Genomic DNA, 27,280 nt, shown 5'->3' on the forward strand with positions numbered 1-27,280 from the left:
CTCCATCCCAGCCTGGGTGCCGCAGCCTGCCACTGAAGGAGCTGCTCAATGCTGTCAGAGTCTCTTGAATGGGGTGGGAAATGTTGTCTGACAGGGACGACAGCTTAACCACCATTCTCCTGTCACTCACCACCGCCACTGGGTCCAGAGGGCATCCTAGAACAGAGCTGGCTCTCCGGATCACCCTGTTCAGTCTCTTCTCTTCCAGCAGAGATGCTGCCGCCTCGGCAGACCTCACAGTAAAAGATGGCTGAGGCCACCACAGAGTCATAGGTCTTCAGGAGTGGGCCCTTCACTCCAAAAGACCTGAGTCTCCCCAGTAGGTACAGCCTGCTCTGCCCTTTCCTGTAGATAAATGATCAGAATTATAATATTTCCGTGAATATTGACTGTGTCAAAATTGAATCGAATCACTGGTGGAAATCAAAATACATTGCCCTATACCATTGGGACCACTTTGGATTTTACCTTCCATATCTGCTTCCATTGCTGCACATGGACATCCTTCTCCTGTCCTGGTTCTGCTGGAAGTTCCTTCCTGTTAAAAAGGAGTTTTTCCTTTCCACTGTCGCCAAATCACCTGCTCATGGGAGCGATATGATTGTTGGGGTTTCTCTGGGTTTTTTTTATATTATTATAGGGTTTTTACTTTACAATATAAACACAACAGCGTATCAGTTGAGTGTAGGCCATTGCACCTTGGTGGTCTGCGCTTGAATTATGAACTATAAAATGTGTAATATCAGATACTTGAAGAATAATTTTTAAATGTTACACAATGTTAAGGTTAGTCAGTGTAAATGCTGGAGAATATTTCACAAATATCTCCATAAACAATGTAAATGGTAGATACCATTAGAAAGTAGGAATGTTTTTATTCATGTGGCCATTTAAAAAAAAATTGTCTGTAAAATTAATCATAGATTAGTTTTCTGCATTCAGAAAAAAGAGGATTTTTATGTCACGCATGGAAAGAGCCAGTACTTAGAGTAATACACTGGTACAACAACTAACGAGTTGATAATCAGTTTGAATTTAATTTAGTTATTTAGATAACTGCTACGCTAATGTCACTGCAAGGATTTCTCCACAAATGTCAGAACAACAATCGTGTAACTTTTATGAGAATATGACATTTGTATGTTTACATAAAAAAAAATATAATAACATAGTTAGACTGACTCTGAACATTAAAACCACTACACTGGAAATATTGATTTTATTGAATAAAGAGAGTACAAGGCAACAATGAACTATTTATTTACACTGGTAGAATTAGATTAATGGAGAAATACATTGTTTATGAAATGTGATGCATTAAACATGAAACATCTTGAGAAAAAACTGTTTTGAATTCAGACTTTTATAGAGATCAATCAATTTTGCAGAAATGAAACAACATCAATTTACCCAAACAACACCTTGTAGGAAACCATGTTGGAGTCACAGTAAGCATGCAGCATCTGGTCCACAGGGCTGTAATTTAGGCTTTGAATGTTGGTAGACATCTTGTTCATGAAGATGCCAATGTTGAACTTCTCCTGTCCCGTCACGGTGTTGAATGAGTAAAAGATCTCCTCGACCTCCTTGTTAATGTAACGTGTCGCATAGAGAACGCCACACGCCATGAAGGTGTTGGTCACTGCCCGCTTGTAGACTGAAGTGCGCCAGGTACGCCTAAGTGTTGGTGTTTCACCCTCCTCTAGCTTGGAGAGAACCAAGTTGCCAAAGTCCTGAGTGGTGGTGTAGACCACCCAGACACCAGACTCATCTGTTGCCAGGTCCAGGTCAGTGTATGGGTAGCATTCCTCAAGATGGCAGAAGTTACCTTTTGAGTTGTACCTGGTTAACAGAGGATAGCAGTGAAAGTTTCTGTCATAGTTATTCTTTAAACTAACATTTTCAAAGTTGAGTAACAAACCTGGTGCCTTTTGGTAGTTGTAAGGTTGTGACACTTTTAGTGGTGAGATTAAATCGACAAACATAATCTTGGTTGTAACAGTTGTAGTACAAAGCCCCTCCATACAGAACATTATTTGGACCCTGGATAGTGTTGGTAGTTGGGTTTGAGGAGTGGATCTGGACGTTACCTGAAGAAGAAAAAGGAGGAATAAACGTATGTTAATAGTTTAAAACTATAATTTGCTTCACAGAAATGTGCCAGTAATTAAAACAATCGTGCACTTTACTTTATTCCACTTTAAGTAAGGAAAATGTCAGTGTTCTCTTATAATATTAAAGAGTAAAGTCACTTTTATTGTGGTCTGCATAATTCAATTTTAGGTACAGTTGGGTATTGTAGTTACCTAGCAAACTTTAAACGGTCCTTTCCATACACATTCAGTAACCCAACGTACAACAAACCTCCAGGTTAATTTCTTTCTTTCTTGGAAATTCAAATGATTCAATAAACTACTAATTTACCAACTTCAGTGTGATCCCAGTATAAACAGTAAGGGTTTTTTACATTTCGTAGGGGAATAAACAAAGAGAAGCGAGCAGTTCCTTACCTGGGACGCTCACTCCAATGATGAGAGAACTCAGACTGCTGTAAAGACGAACATAGTGGGCATATATATTACTGGAAGTCAACATGACCAGCCAATACCAGCTCTCTTTGCCTTTCTCTGGTCTGGGATCACGACCCCAGGCTCCGTAAGCATACGAGCCAGGATATTCTCCTTTTGTGTAGACCTTTGGCTCAGTAACATTAACAAGCCGGCTGCGTGCACAGGTACCTGAGGGGAAATGTATAGTGTGTGTTAGCTGTTCTCCGTGAGGCTACTTTTATGGAGGAAATGCATATTATAACAGGCCTTTTAAATTTATTTATATGACAAACTAGAAATTCTTTTATCAATGCATGCTGGGGTTTATTCATCATATAACGATTGAGCTTTCTTTTACTGCAACTACTTTAAAGTAATAATTGTTATTATTATATTATTTATTAAATGAATTCGGTTCAATTCATGATAGCTTGTGTAACTACCTTTTGAACAAATAACTTGAATTAATGATTTTCTGTATGACATTATGTGTTTCTTTCATCTTGTCGACTTCTTCTTTGCAATGTTGCAAAGCTCTCTGAAGGACCCAGCCAAGCATCTAAGTTCGGTTGAGGTTGGGACCTAGCCTTTTACTTCACATATTTTTATTTGAGGTTGTATTTACCTAATTTTAAAGCTTATTGATAGCCATGTTTATCAGTGCAAGTGATTCCTTGTTGCTATTTGAATCCAATTTCAATGCACTGATTGGATTCTTTCATCAGCTGACACAGGCGATCGAGATGATTGATTACTCTAGTGAAAGGCAATGGATAATTAATGGATCCTCACCACATGCAGCTGAGCACTTTTTCTCACATTTGTTTCAGCTTTTCTGACTCAATGACAGATCAAGATTTGGTCTTATTAAGAACTTCACCTATTTTGTATTTTCTATTCAACTGAGTCCTTAATTTTTGTCATCTTTAGAAGTTTAAGGAGCTTGGAAAGAAAAGCGTCTGGACTTCTTTGAGTTGCTTGAAGACGTTTCACCTCTCATCCGAGAAGCTTCTTCAGTTCTAAGGGTTAAATGGTGGAGAGTCCCAGATTTAAACCCAGTGGGAGTTTCCCCCCACAGAGGGGCAAAGGACCCCCTGATGATCCTCTACCTAATCACATGAGCCAAGGTGTGAAAGCAGGTGTGGGTCACAATCAGCCAGGGTTTTGGGTGAGCTCATTGTGAAACCTGGCCCCACCTTATCATGTGATTTCCTGAGGTCAGATGGCCCAGGATGTGAGTGGGCGTTAAGGCGTCTGGGAAGGGATCTCAAAACTGGATTATAGATGGCAGAGAGTTGGTGTCGTAAACCACTGCCTCTGTTCAAAGATGGTCACTCACAGTGGACGTAAATGGCTTCTTTCACTCCTCTTTCAGACCATCTGTCCTCTCTGTCCAAAATGTGAACGTTTGCATCCTCGAAAGAGTGACCTTTGTACTTAAGATGCAGATGAACTGCTGCGTCTTGTCCCGTGGAGGTGGCTCTTCTATGTTGTGCCATGAGCTTGTGAAGTGGCTGTTTGGTCTCTCCGATGTAGAGCTCTGGGTATTCCTCGCTGCACTGTACAGCAAACACCACATTGTTAAGTTTTTGTTTAGGAGTTTTGTCTTTCGGGTGAACCAGTTTCTCTCTGTGTGTGTTGCTGGGTCTGAAGTACACCGGGATGTCATGCTTGGAGAAAACTCTCCTGAGTTTCTCTGATACACCGGCTACATAGGGGATGACAATGTTGTTGCGTCTGTCTTTCTTATCCTCCCTCCCTGGTGTCTGATCTTCTTTCCTGTGCCTCTTTGCTGACTTTATAAACGCCCAATTAGGATAACCGCATGTTTTAAGTGCTTCCTTTACATGTGTGTGTTCCTTCTTTTTCCCTTCAGGCTTAGAGGGAACATGTTCTGCCCGATGGTGTAGGGTCCTGATTACCCCAAGTTTGTGTTGCAGAGGGTGATGGGAGTCAAAGAGGAGGTACTGGTCCGTGTGTGTGAGCTTCCGGTAAACTTCAATGTTGAGGTTGCCATTCTCTTCAATGTGCACAGCGCAGTCCAGGAAAGGCAAACAGTTATCCTTTGTGTCTTCCCTGGTGAACTTGATGTTTTTATCCACGGCGTTAATGTGCGCAGTGAAGGATTCCACTTCTTGTCTTTTGATTTTGACGCAGGTGTTGTCTACATATCTGTACCAGAGGCTGGGTACTCTCCAGAGGTGGGTAGTAACGAGTTACATTTACTCCGTTACATTTACTTGAGTACGTTTTTGAAAAAAATGTACTTTTAAAGTACCTTTTTTGCACGATACTTTTTACTTTTACTTGAGTACATTTGTGAAGAAGAAACGGTACTTTTACTCCGCTACATTTGCACAATTCGACTCGTTACTTTAAAACAAAAATAAAAATTAGTTTAACACATTAGATAACATGCTGCCAGTGGAGTTTCCGGTAACGTTTTTACCAATGAGATGTGGCCATGTAGTCACATGACCAGTTTGAAACTGTGGCGGGCAGAGCGGCCCAAGCATTTCAAAGTAGCGGACACACGGAAAGAAGAAACATGAAAACTGTCTTCAGTGAGAGCCAAAACAAACCAACTTTTCAGCGTGAAACAACTCAACTCGTGTAACCTGAGGAAACGGTAAGTTTTCTCTAAATATCTTTTTAGCTCTGGTTAGCTGGATGTCAGTCTTATGTTACAGCAGCTGTCATATTTTCGGCGCTACGTTGTAGTGAGATAAGTTTGTGGGTGTTTTGTGCAGCTTCGGCTGTCCTGTTAACTGCTCGCTGGTTAGCTAACATGAACTATAAGCTAACAGCTAGCCTGGTTAATGATGCTAGAGTTCAACGCGCATGCAAACAGCTCGTCTCTACTGCTTTAACTGTTAAAACAGAAGGCAATACTGCGGCTGACAGGGTTTAATATGTGAAACAGCAGCTTGTTTAGTTTAAACGGTCTACATTAAGCTGGGCAAACACTGTGCGATTTTTTTCAGTCACATTATTCAGCTCCTGCTCAAACTGTACAATTGAATCTCAGGGGTTAGAAGTTCATAGGTCACGATGCAGGGCCTGACACTCTGATGCGACCTGAGTGCTCAAACTGTGCGTCCATAACATGAAGCTTATCATACAAAACCTGTCACTCGCTCTCCCTCTCTCTGTCTTTTACTCACACAGACACACACACCATCAACTTTGCTAAATTACTAATGAAAAACATTGACAAGGCAGCTGTGATTGAGCAGCAATGTTCATCCAACTCTTTTCATGGTTGTTGTAGTCGTGATAATTTTGTGAGGCCACATTGAAAAGCCTCGGATACGTAAGCGTAGAGCTGCCACCCAGGCAAAAGAAAAATAGAGCTATATCACGTTATAACGTGAAAAGTATATTGTTCTAACAATATACTTTTAATGTTTGTACAATATACTATCACGTTATTACAATATACATAATTATCATGTTCGTACGAATGTGATATTATATTGTTCAATAGAGCTATATCATGCTATAACGTGAAAAGTTTATTGTTCTAACAATATACTTTTCACGTTATAACGTGATATAGCTATAGTTTTCTTTTGCCTGGGTGGCAGCTCTACGCTTACGTACTCGGATGAGCTTGCCTCATCCTATAAGTTGTGCCTCCATCTCTTGTGTCCAGATCACACACATGCTGCTCCACCTTTTCTCTTTCATTTCTGTGTTTGTGCGTGCGCAGTGTGGGAGGCTGCGTTGAGGGGCGACAGGATTTCAAACAGGTTTGATTATCATGCGACCATACGATTGATGATTGGGAGCTGGTTGTGAGGTGTTAAGTGCTTTTTGTTACTCCATGTATACTACACGATGCACGCACGATTAAGGCAAAACACGGCCGATCCCCAAAACGGTTGCGCGACTGAAAAATCGGTTCAAAATGGGCCAAAAATTGCACAGTGTATGGCCAGCTTTTGGAGGCTAGCTCCAAACAAACATCTGCAGCTTGGCAGCACAATAAGCCCCGACCTAATTCTTTTGCAAACGTTACATCTTTCCACAGGTCTCCACTTCATCAGACATCACCTAGACTCAGAGCTGGATGAGGCCAGCACAAACAGCGGCCTATTCGACGAAGATGATGGATCCATGGGGTCAGGAAAACCAGAAGCAGGGGAGCTGGAGAGGTACCTTTCATGTCCATTCACTGGAGGTGTGGATCTATTGCATGGCTTTCCTCACATCAAGAAGCTGTCGATCAAAGTCAATACAGCTCTTCCTGCATCTGGAGCTTGTGAAGGATTCTTAGTCATGCAGGACTCCTGTTCACTGCTAAACAGTTACAGCTTCACAGAAAGAACCTTGAGAGCAAACTGCTGCTGAAGCTTAACCATCACCTCACTGAGTGAAGAAATGGCACATGTTTGCTAAATATGCAGAAATAAATGCACACCCATACAATTTATGGTAAACTGAGCTGCCTTGTATGAACATATGTTGAAGATGCCTCGTACTAATGTTTTCTCTGAGGCTGCTGTGCCATTTGGAGCAAAAATGAATATAAAGTTTACAGCATATCTTGTCACTGGAAATTGTTTCCGCTGTTTATATATTTATATTATTTACTGTAGGTATTGGTGAAAAAAGCTTTATGTTGTGAAAAACTGAAATCTGGAAATTAGAATTGTTGTGCCTTATTTTGTCGATCTTTTTACATATATTTCTTTTGAAAATACTAAAATTTGTATATTTATTTATTTTTGTTTGTCTGATAACATTTATTTAAAAAATAAATCGGACATTTCAAACAGTTACTCGCTACTTGAGTAGTCTTTTCGCCAAGTACTTTTTTACTCTTACTTCAGTAACTTTTTTGACGATTACTTTTCACTTTTACTTGAATAATAATATTTTAAAGTAATGCTACTCTTACTTGAGTACAATTTTTGGATACTCGACCCACCTCAAGGCTCTTGGCTCTTTTAAAGGGAGACTACTACTCTCCCTTTAAAAGAGCCAAGAGCCTTCCTTTCCACTTCCTCCATGTAAAGGTTGGCTACAATAGGTGACACGGGGGAGCCCATGGTGCAGCCATGTTTTTGTCTGTAGAAACCCTTGTTGTATTTGAAATATGTAGTGGTGAGGCAGAGGTCTAACAGTGTGAAAATCTGATCGGGTGTGAAGTTGATCCTGTCTTCCAAGGAGCTGTCTTCTTGTAGTCATTTTCTGACAGTCTCCACAGCCTCCGTGGTGGGTATGCAAGTGAAGAGAGAGACTACATCAAAGGACACCATGGTTTCATCTGGATCCAGGGTAAATTTCTGGACCTTGTCGGTGTAATCGGTGGAGTTCTTGATGTGATGTGGGGCGTTCCCCACAAGAGGAGCAAGGATGGTAGGCAAGGTGTTTTGCAATGTTATAAGTGGCTGAGTTTATGCTACTGACTATGGGTCTGAGTGGGACACCTTCCTTGTGGATCTTAGGAAGTCCGTAAATGCAGGGTATGCCATCCCCTGGGTAAAGGCGGTGATATGTAACGCGGTCAATGATTTTGTCCCTTTAAAGGTCTTGAAGGCAAGCTATAACTTTCTTTTTGTAGCTGCTTGTGGGGTCTCGCTTTAAGGCTTCGTAGGTATTGTTGTCACTGATATAGTGATGTTGTGGTCTTTGCTCAGGAAAGCAACGGCCTTCTTTTCTTGTAACGTGAGTTTAGACGGAGGGACTTTGGCACTGGAGAGGGTGGCGGAGACTTTCATCCTGATTTGCTCTGCTTCTGTCTGTGATGATTTGTTAATCTGTATGGCAGTTTCTGTGGCTGTGATGAGGTCCACTATGGGCAACTGTTGCGGAACAATGGCAAAATTGAGTCCTTTGGCTAATACTTTGTTTTCAGGTTCAGTGAGATTCCGGTCTGAAAAGTTCTTCTCCCATTTTTCCTGACTGTCCTCAGGTGTGTGTTCTTCTCTGAGTTGTGTAGATTCAGACTGAGGAGTGGGTGTTCAAGCAACTCAAAGAAGTCCAGACGCTTTTCTTTCCAAGCTCCTTAGACTACGATGACCTGGATGACTGAGAACCTTCACAGACATCTTTAGAAGTTATTTTCTTCAGTGATCTTCTCCATATTTATCTTATCTTACATTAGCTTAGTTAAGCTTACCTTGGCTTAATGTAAAGATCAGTCAAGTTGGTATGGACACAAATGATTTCATGCTACTAGGCAATATGAATTAAGATTATTAATTGCTCCAACCCCCAATAATTGGTTCCCACCCCCACCAGGAAAAGAGAAACAAATAAACAATCTTTTTTAAAAAAAAACTGCTTGATTGACTCACCCTGTGGAGGCTCAGTGGGTGCGACAGTAGTGTTCAGTTTTTCGCTGCACTTGCGTAGATCAACCTTCAGAGCAGCAATGGCTTGTTGTCCCTTTATCACCTGCATGGTGTCGAACTTCTCCAGCTCTTGCATCTCTGTTTTCAAATTCTCCAGCTGAGACAATTTTGGATTGTTTACAAAATCATGAAAAGAGCAACAGGCATCAGTTAAAAATCTATTTCTATATCTATTTTACAATTTTTTTGTACAATTTATTTAAACAATTACTAAATGCAACAACAAATGAATGTCTGTTTAGCTTGCATTTAATCCCAAAATTTTTAAATGTATCAGATATAGATTTGTGGGGTGTAGAATTAATGTTTTATCTTTAAGGCTCATGTACACCCATTATCTTATATTACACAATTACCTCATAATTTGTATCATGCATTTATGTTGTATCCTTCATCGCAAACCGATATGCATTGCAGAGTAATTTGGGATTTAGACTGCTACACTCAGATACTAAGACATAAACAGAGTGAAGCCTTCTTTTCTGAGGAATGTGTGAGGGCGATGGTCTACCTGGACTGGTGGCCCTAATTGAAAGGTAGTCACAATTGCGGTTACTGAGGCTACAGTCTCCACTGCCTCCGTGGTGGGTATGCATGTGAAGCGAGAGACTACATCAAAGAACACCATGGTTTCATCTGGATCCAGGGTAAATTTCTGGACCTTGTCGGTGTAATCGGTGGAGTTCTTGATGTGATACAGGGTGTTCTCCCCACACAACACAATGCACTACCAGATGAGCTGAATGAGTTCTACGCTTGTTTCAATACCCTAAACACCAACCAACACAGAGGGATTCTACCAGTAGAGGCAGCTCTTCACTCACTGTGACTTTGACTGAAGTATGCAAGGTTCTGAGGAGGACTAACCCCCGAAAAGCAGCCGGTCGTGACAACATCCTAAGCCATGCTTTGAGGGTCTGCTCTTCGGTGAGGTGTTTACAGACATTTTTAATTTATCCCTCATCCAGTCAGCTGTGCCCACATGCTTCAAGTCAACCACCTCCCCAAGAAAAACAACATAACCTGTCTGAACCTGTAATGAAGTGTTTTGAGAGGATAGTCCCATATCAAAGATACCATCCCGGACACACTAGATCCTCTGCAATCCTCTGCATATGGTAAGAACCTTTCTACCGAAGACGCCGTTAATGCAACCATCCAAACAGCCCTTTCAGACCTCCAAAATAAGGACACCTACATTCAAATGCTGTTTACAGACTAGAGTTTTGCATTCAACACCATCATTCCAAACAGACCGTTGGGAAAGCTCTCCACTCTTGGACTGACACCCTCCCTCTGTTGCTGGGTCCTGGACTTCCTCACTAAGATACTCAATGGTGTAAAGATAGTGAGCACAGGGATCCCCCAAGGCTATGTGGTCAATCCACTCCTGGACACCCTTTTCACCCAGAACTGTGTCTCTTCCCAGTACAACACCTCCATCATTAATTTTGTTGATGGGAGATGATCATCATGATGACTAAGGAGATGATTGTTGACCCGAGGATGAGGAGAGACCAGCACGCCTCACTATACATCAACGGGACTCAGGTGGAGACTGTTGTGTGATACCCTGTGTACGCTCAATGATAACCCGTATAGCTAGTAGTACAGCTACTTCAATGTATTTGCAATTGGCACAAATTGACCCAGATTATGTGCCAGATGTCATCAATGATGATCCTGATGTATGTATTGAGCATTAGGTTGTGAATTACTCGATTGTCCAAGAAGAGAATGAAGTTTTCTTCTTTCTCTTTTCTTCTTTTAAAAAAAATTTTGATATTAAGCTTACTCGAAGGACTAGTTACATTTATGATTTGTTTCACATTTATGATTTGTCTTTATATTATGTTATTACATTCTGTCTTTATACTATGTTATCATTTCATGATAAAAGGAGGGAACTGTTGTGATATTTTGATACCATGGTAGCATTTACAGGATATTGTTTTATAGTGATATTATACAGGAAAACTGTTACTCAATAAGGCCCATTTACTAGTTGTTTTTCTCTTTCTCTGTGACCCAAGAATTAATGTGTAAGACTCACAGGCTGGTACCCCAAGGTCGAAAATACCACAGAGACGAGACCACTTCCTTACTCCCATCCTCCCTTCCTTATCCTTTAGAAAAGAGCTTGTTAAAGGCCAGGTGGTTTGTTTCAGAATTCACTAATGAAAGAACTCTGTATTCTATGTCTAGGAGTGTATTTTGCTGGAATGATCATAAATTGTAGCTGAACTGATAAACTACACAAAGGATACTTCTTTGCTCAGAAGGCAGGAAGACATTTCCTTATTTGGTCTGTACCGGTTTGAACTGAGAACCTGCTGACACACGAACCTTTTTTTCCTCTATATAAACTGTTGTATACTGAATAAACCTTTGAGTTGATTGTGGGAGAGCAACCTGAACAGTCTCTGTATCATTTTGTTCTCCTAACTGCTCCCGACGTCGTAACTAACCTGCTGAACGGCATACCTGAGTGTTACTTTGAATAATTAGGAATCTTATAAGGAAAGGACAAAACTCTGCTTATCGGTGCTCACGCCTTGGAGGAAACCCGATCCACGGAGAAACCCGGGACGGAGATTTCTTTCAGAGACGGTGAAGACATTCAAATCTCTTTGTACCCACATCAGTGAGGATCTCACCTGGACCCATAACACACAGCAGATCATCAAGAAGGTTCAACAACAACTCTTTTATCTAAGAAAGCTGAAAAAATTTGGATTACCCTCCAAACTGCTCAGCAACTTTTACAGACGCACAGTGGAGAGTATTCTGACAAACTCCGGGAATGGAAATAACACCATTCAGGAAAGGAAGGCTCTCCAGCGTGTCTCTAAAATGGCGCAATTCATCTGCGGAGTACCCTTGCCATGCTTAGAGTCAGTTGGGGTTTATTCTAACTTATTTCAGTTATTTTTTTATTTAGTTGTTTGTAGGGAACTTGCAAAATAACAATTTCATTGCTCAGCGTAAGCATTTGTGTTTTGCAGTGTATATGACAATAAACTTCTTAAATCTTGAATAATTCTTTGATAGCCCATGTGTTTAAAGCTGTTTGAGATATTGTACTACCCATAAAAACAATAACCTGGGTTAAATGTATGTCTTTGTTCATTGTTGTTCTTGCACTTTCTTTCTGATTTTCCTCCTTAAGTCTTTGTCTGAGAATTGCACACCTCCGGTAAACTGGAAGTGAACAGCGCAGAGGAAAAGTGAAGACAAAGTAGTAAGAAATGGTCTATTCATTAGAGTGCGACACCGTTTGTGCAAAGAGGATATTACAGGTAAAAAAAATTAGTGCCAACTAGTGGCAGGACTGAGCTCAAGTGCTATCTGGCTCCATCTGGTGGAAGGAGGGGGGGTCTGCAGAATCTTGGAATCTTCTGGTGACAATAACAACAATGTGTCAAACGATGATTAAAGGGAAGCTAAGCTCCTTAGACTACGATGACCTGGATGACTGAGAACCTTCACAGACATTGTGTTGTGTAAAATCTTAAATAAAATTGCAACCACCAGCTGAGCTCGTCTTTTGAAGTGAGATTTATCAAAAGAAAAAGAAAAACACTGCAGAAAATGTTTTTTAGGAAGGACACCGCCCTGAACTATTTTATACCTCCCCAAACACTCTCAAACAAAGAACATTCCTCATTCTCAAGGTAACTGAGGCCAGAAAAGCAGCTCTAGATGGCTCCACTCTGGTCCACCTTTGCCGACAAGCTCACCTCCACCATATCAAGGCACAATTCTTGAGCAACCACCCATGCAAGCCTCACTCATGGTGGACAGATGTGGAGTTTTAGAAGAGAAGGCAGCTGCACTACCACATTGTTTTTACTGCATTTTTTTTTACCAGATTCAATAAAAGTGTTTACTGCTTTTCTCTTTGAGCCACAGGTCCATGGTGCCATGTAAGCCAAATTTGAAATTGCAACCGTCTAATAATAAATTGTGAAAACGTATAATATGAGTGTTTTTCACTTTTCTCATGAAAACACTCAGCTGGGACAAAGATACAGTGATGTAGTAATCTTTAGAATGATGTCAGCATTTTGCAGCATGTGGTTGTGAATCTACCTGTTCAGTGGCGTTAGCAGTGAGGATCTGGTGTTGCTGGGTGGTGCTGTTGAGCTTGTCAATCAGCTGCTTGATCTCAGTCATTTCATTCTCTATAACATACAAGCTGAGAACTCCATACAGCTCTCTGTCATCCTCCTTCTCCAGGATCAGCACATCTTTGTTCAGCTGGGAGAGGCGATGCTCCAACCCCAGCAGCAGACTCTCCAGCTCCACAGTCTGCAGAGGCAGCAGTGATTAACCAGGAATGGAGACAAACAGTATGAGAGCTTTAAAAGACTAGTTACCTTCTCTGGGGTGATGTTGCTGTTGCAGTCTGATACATTGGTTTCAACTATCCTGAGTTTTTCATGAGGGAATGCCTTCTCTGAGTTATTCAGCTCACATGCACATGTTTCTAGTGGAGACACCTGAAAGATAGATTAACTGGCAAGTGAAATAAGCAGAACATCACATTTAGTGGTATTTTACATTTTTTACTTAATAGAAAATAGATATTTTTTCATTGAAATGAAGTCTTCAGTATTTCTTACCTGTTGGGTGAATGTGAGCAGAGCACACAGTGGAATGATCATGTACAGCTTCATGGTGAATCAGAGAGCAGAGCTGAACAAAACCCTCTCTAAAGTGTTTGATTGTGGCACTGGGACTGCAGCAGCACCTTCTAACTTGCAAACACTCCCACTATCCTGTGGATATGAGGAAGTGGATGTGGGTGTGTTTGCATTTTTATCCATCGCTTTGTTTTCTCTATTTTCTGATTTGGATTACAGCAACACAGAGAATTTGCACTTAAGCATGGGAAATGACAGTAAAAGCATCTTCAGCTATACAAAATAAATATCTCACATTTAATAAAGTACCAAATAACAGCTAAAGGATTCAAACTCTGAGTCACTGTTAAACCTATGGTCTATGTGTGATGAGAGGAAGATGCAAACCAATCCAAAAGCTGTGAACAGTGACTAATGGATGTATTTTATTCATTTTTTTTTTTTTTTTTGTTATTTTTTCATGAAATTCTATCAGGAAAAGAAAGTCATGGTCATACACTAAATGAACTATTTGAATTTTATAGTTAATTCTGGGTTTTGTTATTCATACAGTATGTTAGCCACTACCACATTTTGGTGCACACTAAGCTCTTTTAACTGTATCACATATAAATGTACAGTCTTGTGCAGACTTTCTTCTCGTCTCAGACAGTCCCAGACACTGACACGGTCACTGTCCTAATGAGGACACGGATAAGATATATCTTTTAGTGCATGTGTTTGAACATAAAGCCAATAACACAAGAGCTCTAAGAAGAGCTGGAAACAAGCCCAAAGACATTTTTAACCACCTGCCAGCGCCATTCTCCTGTCAAAACTGGTCCATTTAGAAATTAGGCTGGAAGATCAGACTACAAGACTACAATGCTGAATGTCTATGGTTACATGTTGAAGGTAAGGCTCTGGCAGCTTTGCTGGGGTCAGCTAACACAAATAGCTTTGTGCAGATCTGAAAAAGAAACAAAGTTGTGTTAGCGATATAGTAGAGTTTTGTTTCTTTCCTGGACACAGTTTGTACTTTCCTATCATGCTCTTGTTTTCTTGTGCAATAAAGCGGTGCTATTTTATTCCTCTCAGCATACAAACTGAAATCAGCTGATGGTAGGGCAGGTGTGCAAGAAGAAAAAAACATTTTTGTTTGTTTGATTGTTTTGCATCACTCTAGGAGTAATGGAAGGTGCAGATTTTAGGAACAGAAAGTGAACAACTTTATGCAAAGTTTAACTGAATGAAACTTGGCTTAAAGATGACATTGCACAGTTTTTGTCATTACTTCAATATAATGTACATCTATGTAGAGAAAACAAAATGTGGAAGGTGTTTCTATTTCTATTCATAACAACGTTGATTTTGTTGATAATAAGGATGTTACTATTCACCTTACTCTAAAATGTCTTCCTTTAGTATTTCATATTATAAAAAATATAAAAATCAGTTTACTAAAAAATTAAAACTAGCCAAGAAAATTTTTGTTCTGAAAAGTCAGGGGAAATGTTCAAAACACATGGAATGTCATTAATGAAATGCTAAATAAAGAACACTCTGGAAGTATTCCATCTGAACTATCCAATGGCATTAAGAATTTCAGTATTTTGCTTGATACTTTTTTGGTAATGTTGACCCTTCATTAGCTAAAAACATTGTAATATCACGCAATGCCATTTACAAAAAAGTTTAGCACAATTATTGTAAAGGTTTGGAGATGAGAGGTGTGGACCCAAGCGCAGACAATGATGCAGGAGAGAGTGTCTCAAACGGAAAACAAGCCTTTACTTTGCCTGATGAAACACTACAGAAACAAAAGCAGAGGAAAACTGAAGGAAGCAAACTAAACCTAAACTGGGTAAAGCTAAGTATAACAACATGGGGAACATAGAAAACAGAACCTTACAACCGGGAATGTGGCACATGAAACACTGGGGATGACAGACAGGCATGATACACAGACACTCCGACGAAGAACAGAGGAAACAACGCACTAAATAGACACACAAGGTAAGAAGGAAATGGCACACAGGAGGGAGACACAGCTGAACGTGGGACTCTCCAAAGTAAAACAGGAAATACAAGACAGAAAACCACAATTCCCAGAATGAAACTTAAACTAGAAACACAAAACACTGGGTTGCAGACACATGACAATGACACCTATTCTTGTTTAGGTGTGTTTGACCGTCCAACTCCTAAAAAGATTTTGCAAATAATACTAAAATGAAAGACGTTGCTCCAGGCCACATCGAGATAAGAGCTAGTCTTATTAAGAAAGTAGATCCTCTTATTGTTGAACCCTTTACACACGTTCTTTCTTTGTTCTTAAAAATAGGTATTGTACCAAGGGATTTAAAAGTAGTTAAAGTAATTCCTTTATTCAAACTTGGAATATACTAGTTTCTTTAGTAACTATCGGCCTATTTCCGTGTTACCTGTTCTCTTCAAAGTACTTGAAAAATTAGTTCACACAAGAATTTCAAAACATCTGTCTGATAGTAATATATTGTATAATCACCAGTATGGATTCAGAGAAAAAAATGCCTATGGCTCTTCTACAGGTCTACAGTAGTTAAAATTACAACAGATTTAGATGACGAAAAATATTTTCTGGGTATATTCCTAGATGTGCCAAAGGCGTTTGACACAGTTAATTTTTAAATTCTCTTAATAAAATTTAATAACATTGGAATATTGTTCTTGAATGGTTTCATAGTTACCTTTTTAAAAGAGAACAATATGTCTCTATTAATAACCAGAATTCCAATAGACTTAAACTTGTATGTGGGGTTCCCCAAGGTTCCATTTTGGACCCTCTCTTATTTTTAATTTAAATTAATGACTTTAAAAAATGTCTGTAAAAATGTACTCCCTATTATGTTTGCAGAAGACAATTCTCTTCTGTTGTTGGTTGGAGCAGATCATCGCGTGGCTTCCCACAGACCCAAGTGTGGGTCCAGTGCACCTTCCAGCCAGCTTGCCAAGGCTCGGGGGCTGGCCCGTTCCAGCTACGAGAGGGAGACTCCAGGGCATGAGCAGACATTAACCCATTTCCATTTGCATTTCTCCACAGGTCTCGGCGACTGCAGACATTGTGCCTTACTAGCCGAGACCCGCACGAGCGCCAGTGCAGGCATGTTGGAGGTGCGAGTGACTGGGACATGTCCGCTGGGAGACCCAGGGTGACCCAGGAAAAAACACTGGAAGCCCCAAAGATACACCCACCACTCACTTGGATCATGACAGAAACCACTTCTCTGGTGAGCACCATTTTGATATGCGGCCTGGCGTGATGGCGCATTGACGGCCCTAGGGGTTACCTGAGCATAAGAGGCAAATTGTTCAAAATAATTGACTATAAAATAATTGTCACACTTTCGTTTGGCTTGTTCTGAGCCCCTGATACTTTCCAGCGCCTCATGGACCAGGTGCTGTGTCCACACGCTGCATATGGTGCCGCCTATTTGGATGACAACAAAAGAATACACTTTATATAAGATATTACATCCTACATGTTGTAAAGTTTATGCTATGTGATATAATGTCATAATGTTGCTTTTTAGGCTGTGAAACCCACGGTCTGTGTGTGGTGACCGGAAGATGCAAAACCAATCCAAAAGCTGGGAACAGTGACTAATACATCTACTTTTTTCATTTAAAAAAAATCATGAAATTCCTTCAGGAACAAAAAGTGACTCTTGTACACTGAATGCAACGAATTGCCACAAAACAGCCACAGTGTGACCAATTGCACCATTTGAATTTTATATTTAAATCTGGCTTTTGTTATCACATTTTGGTACACACCATGCTCTTTGACCATATCACATGTAGATGTATAGTCCAGTGCAGACTTTATCTTTGTCTCAGACAGTCCCACACACTCACACAGTTCTTGTTCTAATGAGAACATAGATAAGACCTATCTTTTAGTGTTTGTGTTTGTATATGAAGACAATAAGACAAAAAAAGAGCTGTAAACCAGCCGAAAGACATTTTAAACCACTTGCTACGGGAATTCTTTTGTTGAAGAAAAATTCCTGGTCCAGGTAGAAATCCCACTACAAGATCGAACTACAAGACTACAATACTGAATGTCTTTGGTTACATGTCGAAGATCAGGCTCCGACAGCTTGGATCGGGTCAGCCAACACAAACAACTTTGTGCAGATGCTTGAAAAGGAACAAGGAACTTAGTTAATAGAGTTTTGTTTCTTTCCTGGACACCGTTTGCACTTTCCCATCATGCTCTTGTTTTCTTGTGCAATAAAAAGAAAAAGTAATACCCACATCTTCACCAGAAGAAAAAAAACATGTTTATTTGATTGTTTTTCATCACTCTAAGAGTAATCGATGCAGGTTTTGGGAACAGAAAGTGAACATTCTGCACTGAGAGTGTAAAATAGCCACGTGGTACAACTGAACCATTTGAAATAGATTTTAATTTCTGGGGTTTTCTACCTGTGCAGTGTGTTAGCTACTACCACATTTTTGTGCATGGTAAGCTTTGTGACTTTCATAATGTGTAAAGATTTGTTAAAATAATGCAGTCTTCACATCTACTTGTCCACACAAACTGATATGTTCCCCAAAAGGTTCAAGCTATTTAATTTATTTGTACTTTTTTATTGATTGATTAACTGTACTAAATTGGATATCCTTTATCATATTCTCTTTCTTAATTATTGGCAAAAATTAAGAAATACAGAGAAGCCGAGAAAAACAACTAGAAATCAACAACTACGAAACCCAACAGGAGGGAAAACAGAAGAGGAACTGTGTTCCTTCTTTCCGATATTGCTATCGCTCTGTACAGTTACATCTAAAATTTCTTCAACTAGACTGACAGGCATTTTTTTCTGGTTTAAATACACATATATTACATGATTGTATATATGAAATCTGCCACCCAGCTGGGGTCTTTCTCTGTTGGGTTTACATGCTGCAGATGCTGAGTGGGTTTTGTCTGGACACCCAGCATCCTCCCACAGTCCAAAAATATGCATGTGGGTCTATTTCTCTAGTAGTACCTCATCTCTTAGCTTAACTCCAGCCTCCTACTGAACATGAATTAGTAAGCAGTTAACCTTGTGAGGCCTGAGTCGTCATCAACCCAAACCCTGGCTCTGATAAGCAAAAAAAGACCTTATAGGAAAAAATGTAAAAAGTTTTTAGATGTTTCCAAATAATTATTTGTTTGTCACCTGAGTGACAAACAAATAATTAGACAGTTGAAAAATAAATTAAATGAAAAAAATCACAAACTAACCATAGGCCAAATTTCAGTTACTAAAACAAAACTGTTGATTCTTTGTTCTCCAACAAAAGCAGTCCAATCATTTTCTGCTACCACTTCAAAAACAGCTTCATGACTTTAAAAAATGTTAAGTTTACAGTACATACTAATGGTAATATTGGATAATGTGTGATATTAACCAAGACTACATTCACTTCAATTCAATTTTATTTATACAGCACATTCATTTATAAATCACTTTTGCACTAAATATTGTAAGGTAAAGATCCTACAACATTGAAAAGATAATAGAGAAAACCCTACAATCATAGGACCCCCACGAGCAAAGTGCTTTTGTTAGGGTACCTGGGTCTGGTGATCCAGTGGTTTTGATTTTGTTCATCTATATTCTGTTATATTCTGTTTATTTCTTGCTCCCCAAGTTCTTTAGTGTCTCCTTATTTCCAGTCTTAGGTTTTGTTTATATGCCTTCCCTGTGTTCAGTGTTATGCTTTTGTCATGTCTGTCTCAGTGTCATGTCCACGTTACTGCGTTATATTTCCTGTTTTACGTTGACAGTCTGTGTCCCATGTTAATGTTTTCAGGTTTGCTCCCCCTCGGTCTCGTTAAGATAAGATAAGATAAGATAAGATAAGATAAGATAAGATAAGATAAGATAAGATAACCTTTATTAGTCCCACACGTGGGAAATTTGTTTTGTCACAGCAGGAAGTGGACAGTGCAAAAGTTATGATGCAAAAATTAGAATACAATAAGAATAAATACAGTACACAGCTGTACAGAATAGAATAAAATAATATACTATATACAGTAGAATAAAATAGAATAAAAATATACAATAAGATAAAAATAGAATACGAATGCTATATACAACTGAGTAAAAATACAACGATGACAGAAAGGATTATTGCACTTAGTATTATTGCATATGTATGGATGTGTGTGCTTGATCAGTTAAAGTCTTTATTATGGAGTCTGACAGCAGTGGGGAGGAAAGACCTGCGAAATCTCTCCGTCCCACACCGTGGGTGCCGCAGTCTCCCACTGAAGGAGCTGCTCAGTGCTGTCACAGTCTGCTGCATGGGGTGGGAGACGTTGTCCAACAGGGATGACAGCTTAGCCGCCGTTCTCCTGTCACTCACCACCTCCACTGGGTCCAGAGGGCATCCTAGAACAGAGCTGGCCCTTCGGATCACCCTGTTCAGTCTCTTCCTGTCCCCAGCAGAGATGCTGCCGCCCCAGCAGACCACACCATAAAAGATAGCAGAAGCCACCACAGAGTCATAGAAGGTCTTCAGGAGTGGGCCCTCCACCCCAAACGACCTGAGTCTCCGCAGCAGGTACAGCCTGCTCTGCCCTTTCCTGTAGAGGGCGTCTGAGTTATGAGTCCAGTCCAGTCTGTTGTTCAGATGAACACCAAGGTACCTGTAGCTGTCCACAGCTGTCCATGTTATGTCTGATGACTCCCAGCTGTGCTCTCCTCTTGTGTGTCATTCCTTCGTTATCCCTCTGTGTATTGAAGCCTTATGTTTTCCTTGGTCTGTGTCATGATCTCCCTTTCTTTTCAGTTTAGTTACGTTCGTGTTGAGCAATAAAACTGTTTTGAGTGCACTTTTTACCTCCTGGTGTCTGCACATTGGGTCCTCCATTCCTGCCTAGTGCACACAGTCCAGCTTTGGCAACGATGGGAACAAAAACTCCCTTTTAACAGGAAGAAACCTCCAGCAGAACCATTCTCATGGTGGGGAGGGGAGGCCTCTGCCGTGACCGGCTTGGGTTAGGGGAGGAAGACAGGACGAAGAAACGCTGTGGAGAGCCAGATATCAATAATAACTAATAATTAAATACAGAGAGGTGTATAAATACATAGTTAGTGAAAAAGGTGACTCAAAATAATTGGTACCGTCTATTTCAAAAGTTTTTTTTAAAATTATGTTGATAAATACATGTCTTAGATGTTTCTTTATTATATTTTGTTTATCGATAGCAGTCTAAACCTGTTGTAATTACAAGCTACAGCCATCTACAATCTGCTGGTGATGTTTCAGAGCTGGATAATGCAATAATACTACATCCTTACTGTGCATTCTAAGCTCTGTATTGTGAGATGTGTGTGTGTATGTGTATGTATACATATATATATACATATATATATATCACTTTATTTACAAACATAAGCTTTAACATCTACCAATACAAAGTAATACCTCTCTGCAGATGCCCATTTTTTAAAGCTTAACTTTATTTATTAATCATAAAAAATGTTGACCATAAAACAGCTAATGACTACAAACGTCAACACTACAAGGTAAATTGTTTGAATCATTTTCTTCTGCAAGCAGCTTTTTCAGGAATCTGATTTTCATACTAACATATGATAAAAACTCAATTGCTATTGGATATAGTTTTTTTTTTCATGTGAATTTAGCTTTAAAATCAGTGAGCAGTTCATTAGACTTGCTTTACATAGTTAAAAATAGATAAATAAATGAGAAATAAACAACAACATTTTTAAAAAATGCAATACTCCTCTAGAACAAAAAAGTGAAAATGAGAGCCAATAAACTAACAATGCATAAAGAAAGTGGGCGGGGTCTTACAAACCACCAGTTTGATGTTCTTAGTTGTGTCATTTGTCCAAGTGGTTTTAAGGCTGTGGAGCAACTTATCAGTGACAGGAAGCAAACCGGCAAATTCTGTGTTTGTTGTGAGTGAGTTTTTCTAAAGAAAACAGAAGAAGACCGTGTGTCAGTGTTGGTCCATCTCAGTTTCTCTAAAAATGCTGCAGCTGCTTCTATTGCTCCTGCTGTCATCCACAGTAAGTCACACAGTATTATATGTAGTATTGTTCTGTTATTGTTTGTTTACCATGTATATAAGTCTTAAGAATTTATGCTCCTATTTGCAAAATCAGGCTGACAGCCAGAGTCAGCAAGTGTCGGGCTACAAGAAGGCAAATGCATGTGTGTGCCAGCTAAACTCCACCATGTGGCTGTTCCCTGCTCAGAAGTTTAAGTACGTGTTGGAGGAAGTTCACACCTGTGAAGAATCTCTGAATAACCTACAAGAAGAGGTAAGAACTCATCTATATGCTTTATTGTACTGAAGTAAGCTCTCAGGAACTAACATTGTATTATAAAAAAAACTGTAATACAATTAAAAAGCAATCAATCAATAATCAATAAAACATTATTTAATAATTCATTAATTATTATTACCATAATGAATACTGAGTATGGGTATAATCAATTAATCAATTTGTTTTTTTTATTTTTATTTTATTGCTATGTCTAGTTTTATTACTATGTGCATATTAGTATTGTACAGCACTTTGGTCTACCAGGTGTGTTTTTAAATAAATAAATGATGATGATGATGAATCAATCAATCAATGTTTCAATATTTAAAGATGAACAGTTTATCAAAGTTACTTTATTTTTTATATCATTTCTCCAACCACTTTTTCTTTCCCCTCGAAACAATAACTTTTTAAAATTTGGGTTTATTTTTACATTGTTCCTATGGAAAAAAAAGCCATGTCTTTGAACAAAGATTTTTTTTGTCTGCATTTCTTGCAGCTGACGTTCTCCAGCCAACGTCTTCCTCTGATCCAGGATCAGTTTACCAAATTTACAGTCCGGCTGGAGCCCTACAACTACCTGCACTCCCAGGGCCTGTATACAGAACTGTCCCTGCACCAGCTGGGCCAGGTGCTCAGCCAGTTACAGGTGGACATCGATGTGGTCCACAGCCAGCTTAACAACTCCGAGACACAGAAACTCTCCAAAGAGGTAGAGCTAAAATAGCAAATGGCAGCGAAATACAACAGAAAGAAATAAGTTGATGTTATACTATGTCAGGTCACAAGTGAACTGTTGTGATGTAACAGAATTATAAATAGAATAATATTATATCTGTCTTTGAAAGGCTGAGAAACTACATAAACATGTAAACAAGATGCAAACAATAGACACGGTTAACATGAAGACTGTGAAGGAGAAACTGCGCTACCTAAAGAATAAGTTGGAGACCTGCAAGTCAATCCCCAAAGACTTCAGAGGTATGTGTGTGTGTGTGTGTGTGTGTGTGTGTGTGTGTGTGTGTGTGTGTGACATAGAGAGACAAGGGAATAAATCAGTTATCAGTTAATATGTTGCAATCAATGATCCCTTGTGACAGTGATTCTTAAATGAGATGGCAGGAGTGTATTTGTATTTTGGCTCTAACAAACTGAAACTAATGAGAAACACAATTTTTGTTTTTAAGATTTATGTGTGCATTCATCAGTTAGAAAAACGGAGTTTAGAAAATTCTGTGGCAGAAAAGAAAACAATTAAGAGCTGATGGTCAGGTTATATCCACATTCCAAAAGAAGCATAATGTTTTTCAGTCAAATTGAGTTGCATTCCCATGACGGCAGTACCAGCCAACTTAAGTTGATAAGTCAACTGATGTCCTTTTATGCTCCCAGTTGTTAAATAAATGGGGTACTTTTCAAAGTACCTTAACATGAATAGCATCTACAAGACCCTTTGCCACATACGTCCATGGCAACTCCACCTTATCTGATTTAACCTCCTAAGACCCGAACTCTTTATTTGGTGTCTGAACACAGCAGTATTTTTCCTCAGTACAAAAACAAAATGAGAAACAACAATTGTGCCCCTTTTAGCAAAATTTCTGTAACAAAGCAAAAAAAGTAAAAGATTTCTGAGCACTGAATGAAAAACAAAACATTTCTCTCCCAAACTGCTACTTCAAACATGTTTACACCTACTGTATGTGTGTAAAATTTTGTATTGTGGTCTAGACAAGCCAAAATGTGATGTCCACATATGTGGACACCAGGTCCTGGGAGTTTAATCATTGTCATATCTGTCATGAGTTATTCCTGTTCTGTTCTGTGCTGAGCCTTGATGTTGTTCTGCTGAACCTGCCTTGGGTTTTCAACATGTGGAATAAATAATATGTTTTCACCGATCCTCACAGAATTCAGATTTGGATTTTTGGCTCTAACTACGCATGGAGGGGTGGAGAGAACCCAATACAGAGCCATGCCACTCTAGAAATAAAAGCTTATTTTCACTGATCGTGACTGAAATCAGATTTGAGCTCCTTCCCCTTTTCAAAGCAAACACACACCCTCAGGGGATGATTAACAGCTGATGTTGATAAATGACTGACTGTATCTTATAATATGCTTCAGAAATCTTCTGATCTTTCTGTCTTTCCAGGTCAGGACAGGCACTGTCTCAAAGGTCTGATCACCAACATCAGTGACCCTATCACAGCTAAAGTCAGCCCTTTTGGTAAGAGCTGTGTCTCTGGTTCGTGGGGAAAACAAGCCCAGAAAGAGAGCGATGGGCAGAAGAACAGTTACTGGGTTCAACCTCTGCTCAGCAGCTACATCTGGGGCAACACTGCGCGCCTTTACCAAACCTATGAAGACCTCATGGCCTCAACAAACCACAGGGACTTTACATTTGCCTCATCGTACAGCCATCCCAATGCCATTGAGGGTCCCAGTGCTGTGCTGTACGGTAAGGCTCTGTACTATAACTGCTACCGCTCTGCAGACGTTTGCCGGTACGACCTGGAGACCAACGAGGTCAAACGGGTGACTCTTCCAGGCACCGGTGTGGGTTTCAACAACAAGTTCCCCTATTGTTACTACGATTGCCAGCTCAATAGTGATATTGATGTAGAGGCAGATGAAACAGGACTGTGGGCTCTCTATGCCACTCTAGGTAACCATGGTAACCTCGTGATCAGCCGCTTAGTTTGGGACAGCGAGGTGAAGAGTCTCAACGTGACACAGACGTGGGAAACGAGGCTGTTCAAGAAGGCAGTAAGTAACGCCTTCATGGTGTGCGGTGTGATGTACGCAACTCGTTACGTTAATGAGTACCGGGAGGAGGTGTTCTACGCCTTCGACACAGCCACAGGCAAAGAAGACAACTCACTAGCAATACCACTGGAGAAGGTAGCTAAAGCAGTGGCTAGTCTGAGCTACAATCCCACCAACAAGCAGATCTACATGTACAACGATGGATACTTGCTGGCCTACCAGGTTTACTTCAGATCTGAAGCTTTGTAGCTAGTTATTGTCACATGACCAAGCAAAACAAAACAAAAAAGGCAATGGCTGTTTTGTGCAGCAGCAATTTTATTCGGTCTTGCAAATGCTGAAGATAAATCATGTATGATGTACAAAAGAACAACCATAATAAAGAGTTAAGTAACAATGAGATGAAAACTCTTTATGCCCTTTTTTGCTCTCTTTACTAGTATTTTTTTAAAACACACAAAAAAACACACACACATAGACACACACACAGAGACAGACACGCACGTTTTTCTTGTTGACTGTGACCAGCTAGTTAATGTATTAATGTTTAGCAGGTGACAAAAAGACATGTTAACATTTCCAAATCTTAAAAATTCCCTTAGAGTGCTGTTACTATGTAAAATGTAAATAAACCCAGGTTTGATTGCCAATACAACATAGAAAACAAATCAACAGCTTAAACTAAGAAAATGTATCATTTTAAAAAAATTGGCTCATAGTAAGGGAACAAATTGCAGTTGTACCAGGTGTCTACAGTAGGTGGCAGTGTGATCCCACTCTGGAGTGGATGAGGACAGATGTTTCCACTGCTGAGCCACGGTTTCCAGTTTCTGGCTGGCTGCCTCTTAGACACACCCAAAGCTCTGCTCCCATAATGACAGAAGCCAAACAGCAGCCTGCTGGCTCAAGACGAAACTCTGCGGTCTGCTTTTTACCATGTATGCGGTGGGACCGAGCTCATGTTTCTGTGCAGTTAAAATAGGCTGGGCAGAATCTACATGTTCTGTAATGACATGCTGGATCCTGAACATTTTGGTAACCTTTACAGATTAAGTTTGTGTTTCTTTCTGAAATCCACCCTTTCATTGTTGGTCTACTAACACTGTCACACACATATGGGAAATAATAAATGACTAAAAACGATCTAATTGCACACATAATGCTAATATCTATATATCACAGTGGAGGCCTCCAACCCTTTCAACAATTTTCCCTTTTTTGTATATCTGTGGAAAATCGCTGCATCAGATAAAAATTACAATTTTGCGTAGGAGTGCACAGCAATTTCACACTACCTTGTTCTAGTAGTGTGCTTAATAATAATTAATATCAAAATGAAATTGAGGTGGTGAAGCATAATTTTTCAAAATTACAAATGAATGCAGGAGCCAAGCGTCCAGGCACAACTGTTTAATTTGCTATTTGATGCCCTCTGAGTTTCTGTGGGCATTAAAGCTGGTATATTTTTATGCTTTTTAACGCCTGTGTTTTTTGCCGTTGCGGTTGTTTTTGTTGTTGTTTTAAATATAAATGAAATTATTTTGTTTTCCATTTGTTGCCAGAATCAGGTGACCACGTTTTCATTAAAACTAACTTTATTGTTAAGGCAAAGTGTAAGTGTTACTTATGAATCAGTAAAAAACAATCCTCTCTTGTTATATTACTTTAATGATCTTGTTATAAAATGATAACTGAAGTAGAGAGATTCGAAAGCTATAACACAGCATCTTTCAGATATTGTATTAATAAGAATTTACAGGCATATTTTAAGACACCTTTAGCCAAACCAACCTTAAAATAAAGCTAAAAGTTTTACTCTCAGTCTCTTATTTGAAAGACAGCAAACTGTCATGAATCATTGCTCCTTTTTCACAGCTTTTTGATTCAGTTTTGCGAATTACCATGCTAAACATGAGCGTGTTACCATTTACATTGGCGCTTATAATCCTCTGAACACAGAGCAACAGGCATGGCTTTAGAGCTGCAGAATCCAATTGGAGAAACAGTCGCATGAGCATTGCAGATTGCATGAATACACCAATGTCACTACCTTCAGCTTGGCTATTCATACCACAGCTTTTCCTGTAGAAAGGCAAACACTGACTCAATCGATTCCAGCAAATAAGGTGAAGATCTTGTGGAAGCAGGAAGTGAAGCTGAAGTTCTTGAATCCTGGTTTCATTACATTGTCACTAATTGTTTTGGGCTGAGGCTTAATTGATCACTTACAGAGCGTGCTCATCTATATGCCAGGAAGTTCTCATTGTGTCCACAAGGCACGATGATTGCCTGTCAGTTTCACCTTAAGTCATCATCGCATTATTACTCATAAATATGTAATGTTGCATTAAAGAGTCCATCTGATGTGCACAGCCATTATAACTTGCTACCGGTATCAAGTACAGATGATTACCAGCAAACACTGACATTGGCACTGACAACACTCAGTTACTTCTTAAAACAGAATAATTGCTACGATGCCTTCCAGTCAGGTTTTAGACAGAACCACAGCACTGAAACTGCTCTGACCAAAGTGTTTAATGACATATGTCTGAATACAGACAGTGGAAAAATGTCAGTCTTAGTTTTACTGGATCTCAGTGCAGCATTTGATACAGTTGACCACAACA

At 39.6% G+C, this 27,280-nt stretch overlaps 2 protein-coding genes across 2 annotated transcripts; one reads left to right on the top strand and one right to left on the bottom strand.

Annotated features, from left to right (window-relative positions):
• Positions 1 to 1,277: 1,277 nt before the first annotated feature.
• Positions 1,278 to 13,664, bottom strand: LOC309710765 (olfactomedin-4-like). Its single transcript, XM_082540518.1, has 7 exons — positions 13,537 to 13,664; positions 13,291 to 13,413; positions 13,004 to 13,222; positions 8,855 to 9,008; positions 2,511 to 2,738; positions 1,922 to 2,090; positions 1,278 to 1,842 (listed from the first exon to the last, which is right to left on the bottom strand). Exons 1-7 carry the CDS (start codon positions 13,588 to 13,590, stop codon positions 1,407 to 1,409), a joined length of 1,383 nt encoding a protein of 460 aa, XP_082396644.1. The 5' UTR covers positions 13,591 to 13,664; the 3' UTR covers positions 1,278 to 1,406.
• Positions 13,665 to 20,624: 6,960 nt separating this feature from the next.
• On the top strand, positions 20,625 to 24,917 carry LOC309711556 (olfactomedin-like). Its single transcript, XM_082541953.1, has 6 exons — positions 20,625 to 20,684; positions 21,519 to 21,620; positions 21,717 to 21,875; positions 22,381 to 22,593; positions 22,730 to 22,862; positions 24,037 to 24,917. Exons 2-6 carry the CDS (start codon positions 21,582 to 21,584, stop codon positions 24,897 to 24,899), a joined length of 1,407 nt encoding a protein of 468 aa, XP_082398079.1. The 5' UTR covers positions 20,625 to 20,684; positions 21,519 to 21,581; the 3' UTR covers positions 24,900 to 24,917.
• The last annotated feature ends 2,363 nt before the right edge of the window (positions 24,918 to 27,280 follow it).

The sequence above is a fragment of the Aulonocara stuartgranti genome (assembly GCF_965226115.1).
Source record: "Aulonocara stuartgranti genome assembly, chromosome: 7".
Lineage (NCBI taxonomy): Eukaryota > Metazoa > Chordata > Actinopteri > Cichliformes > Cichlidae > Aulonocara > Aulonocara stuartgranti.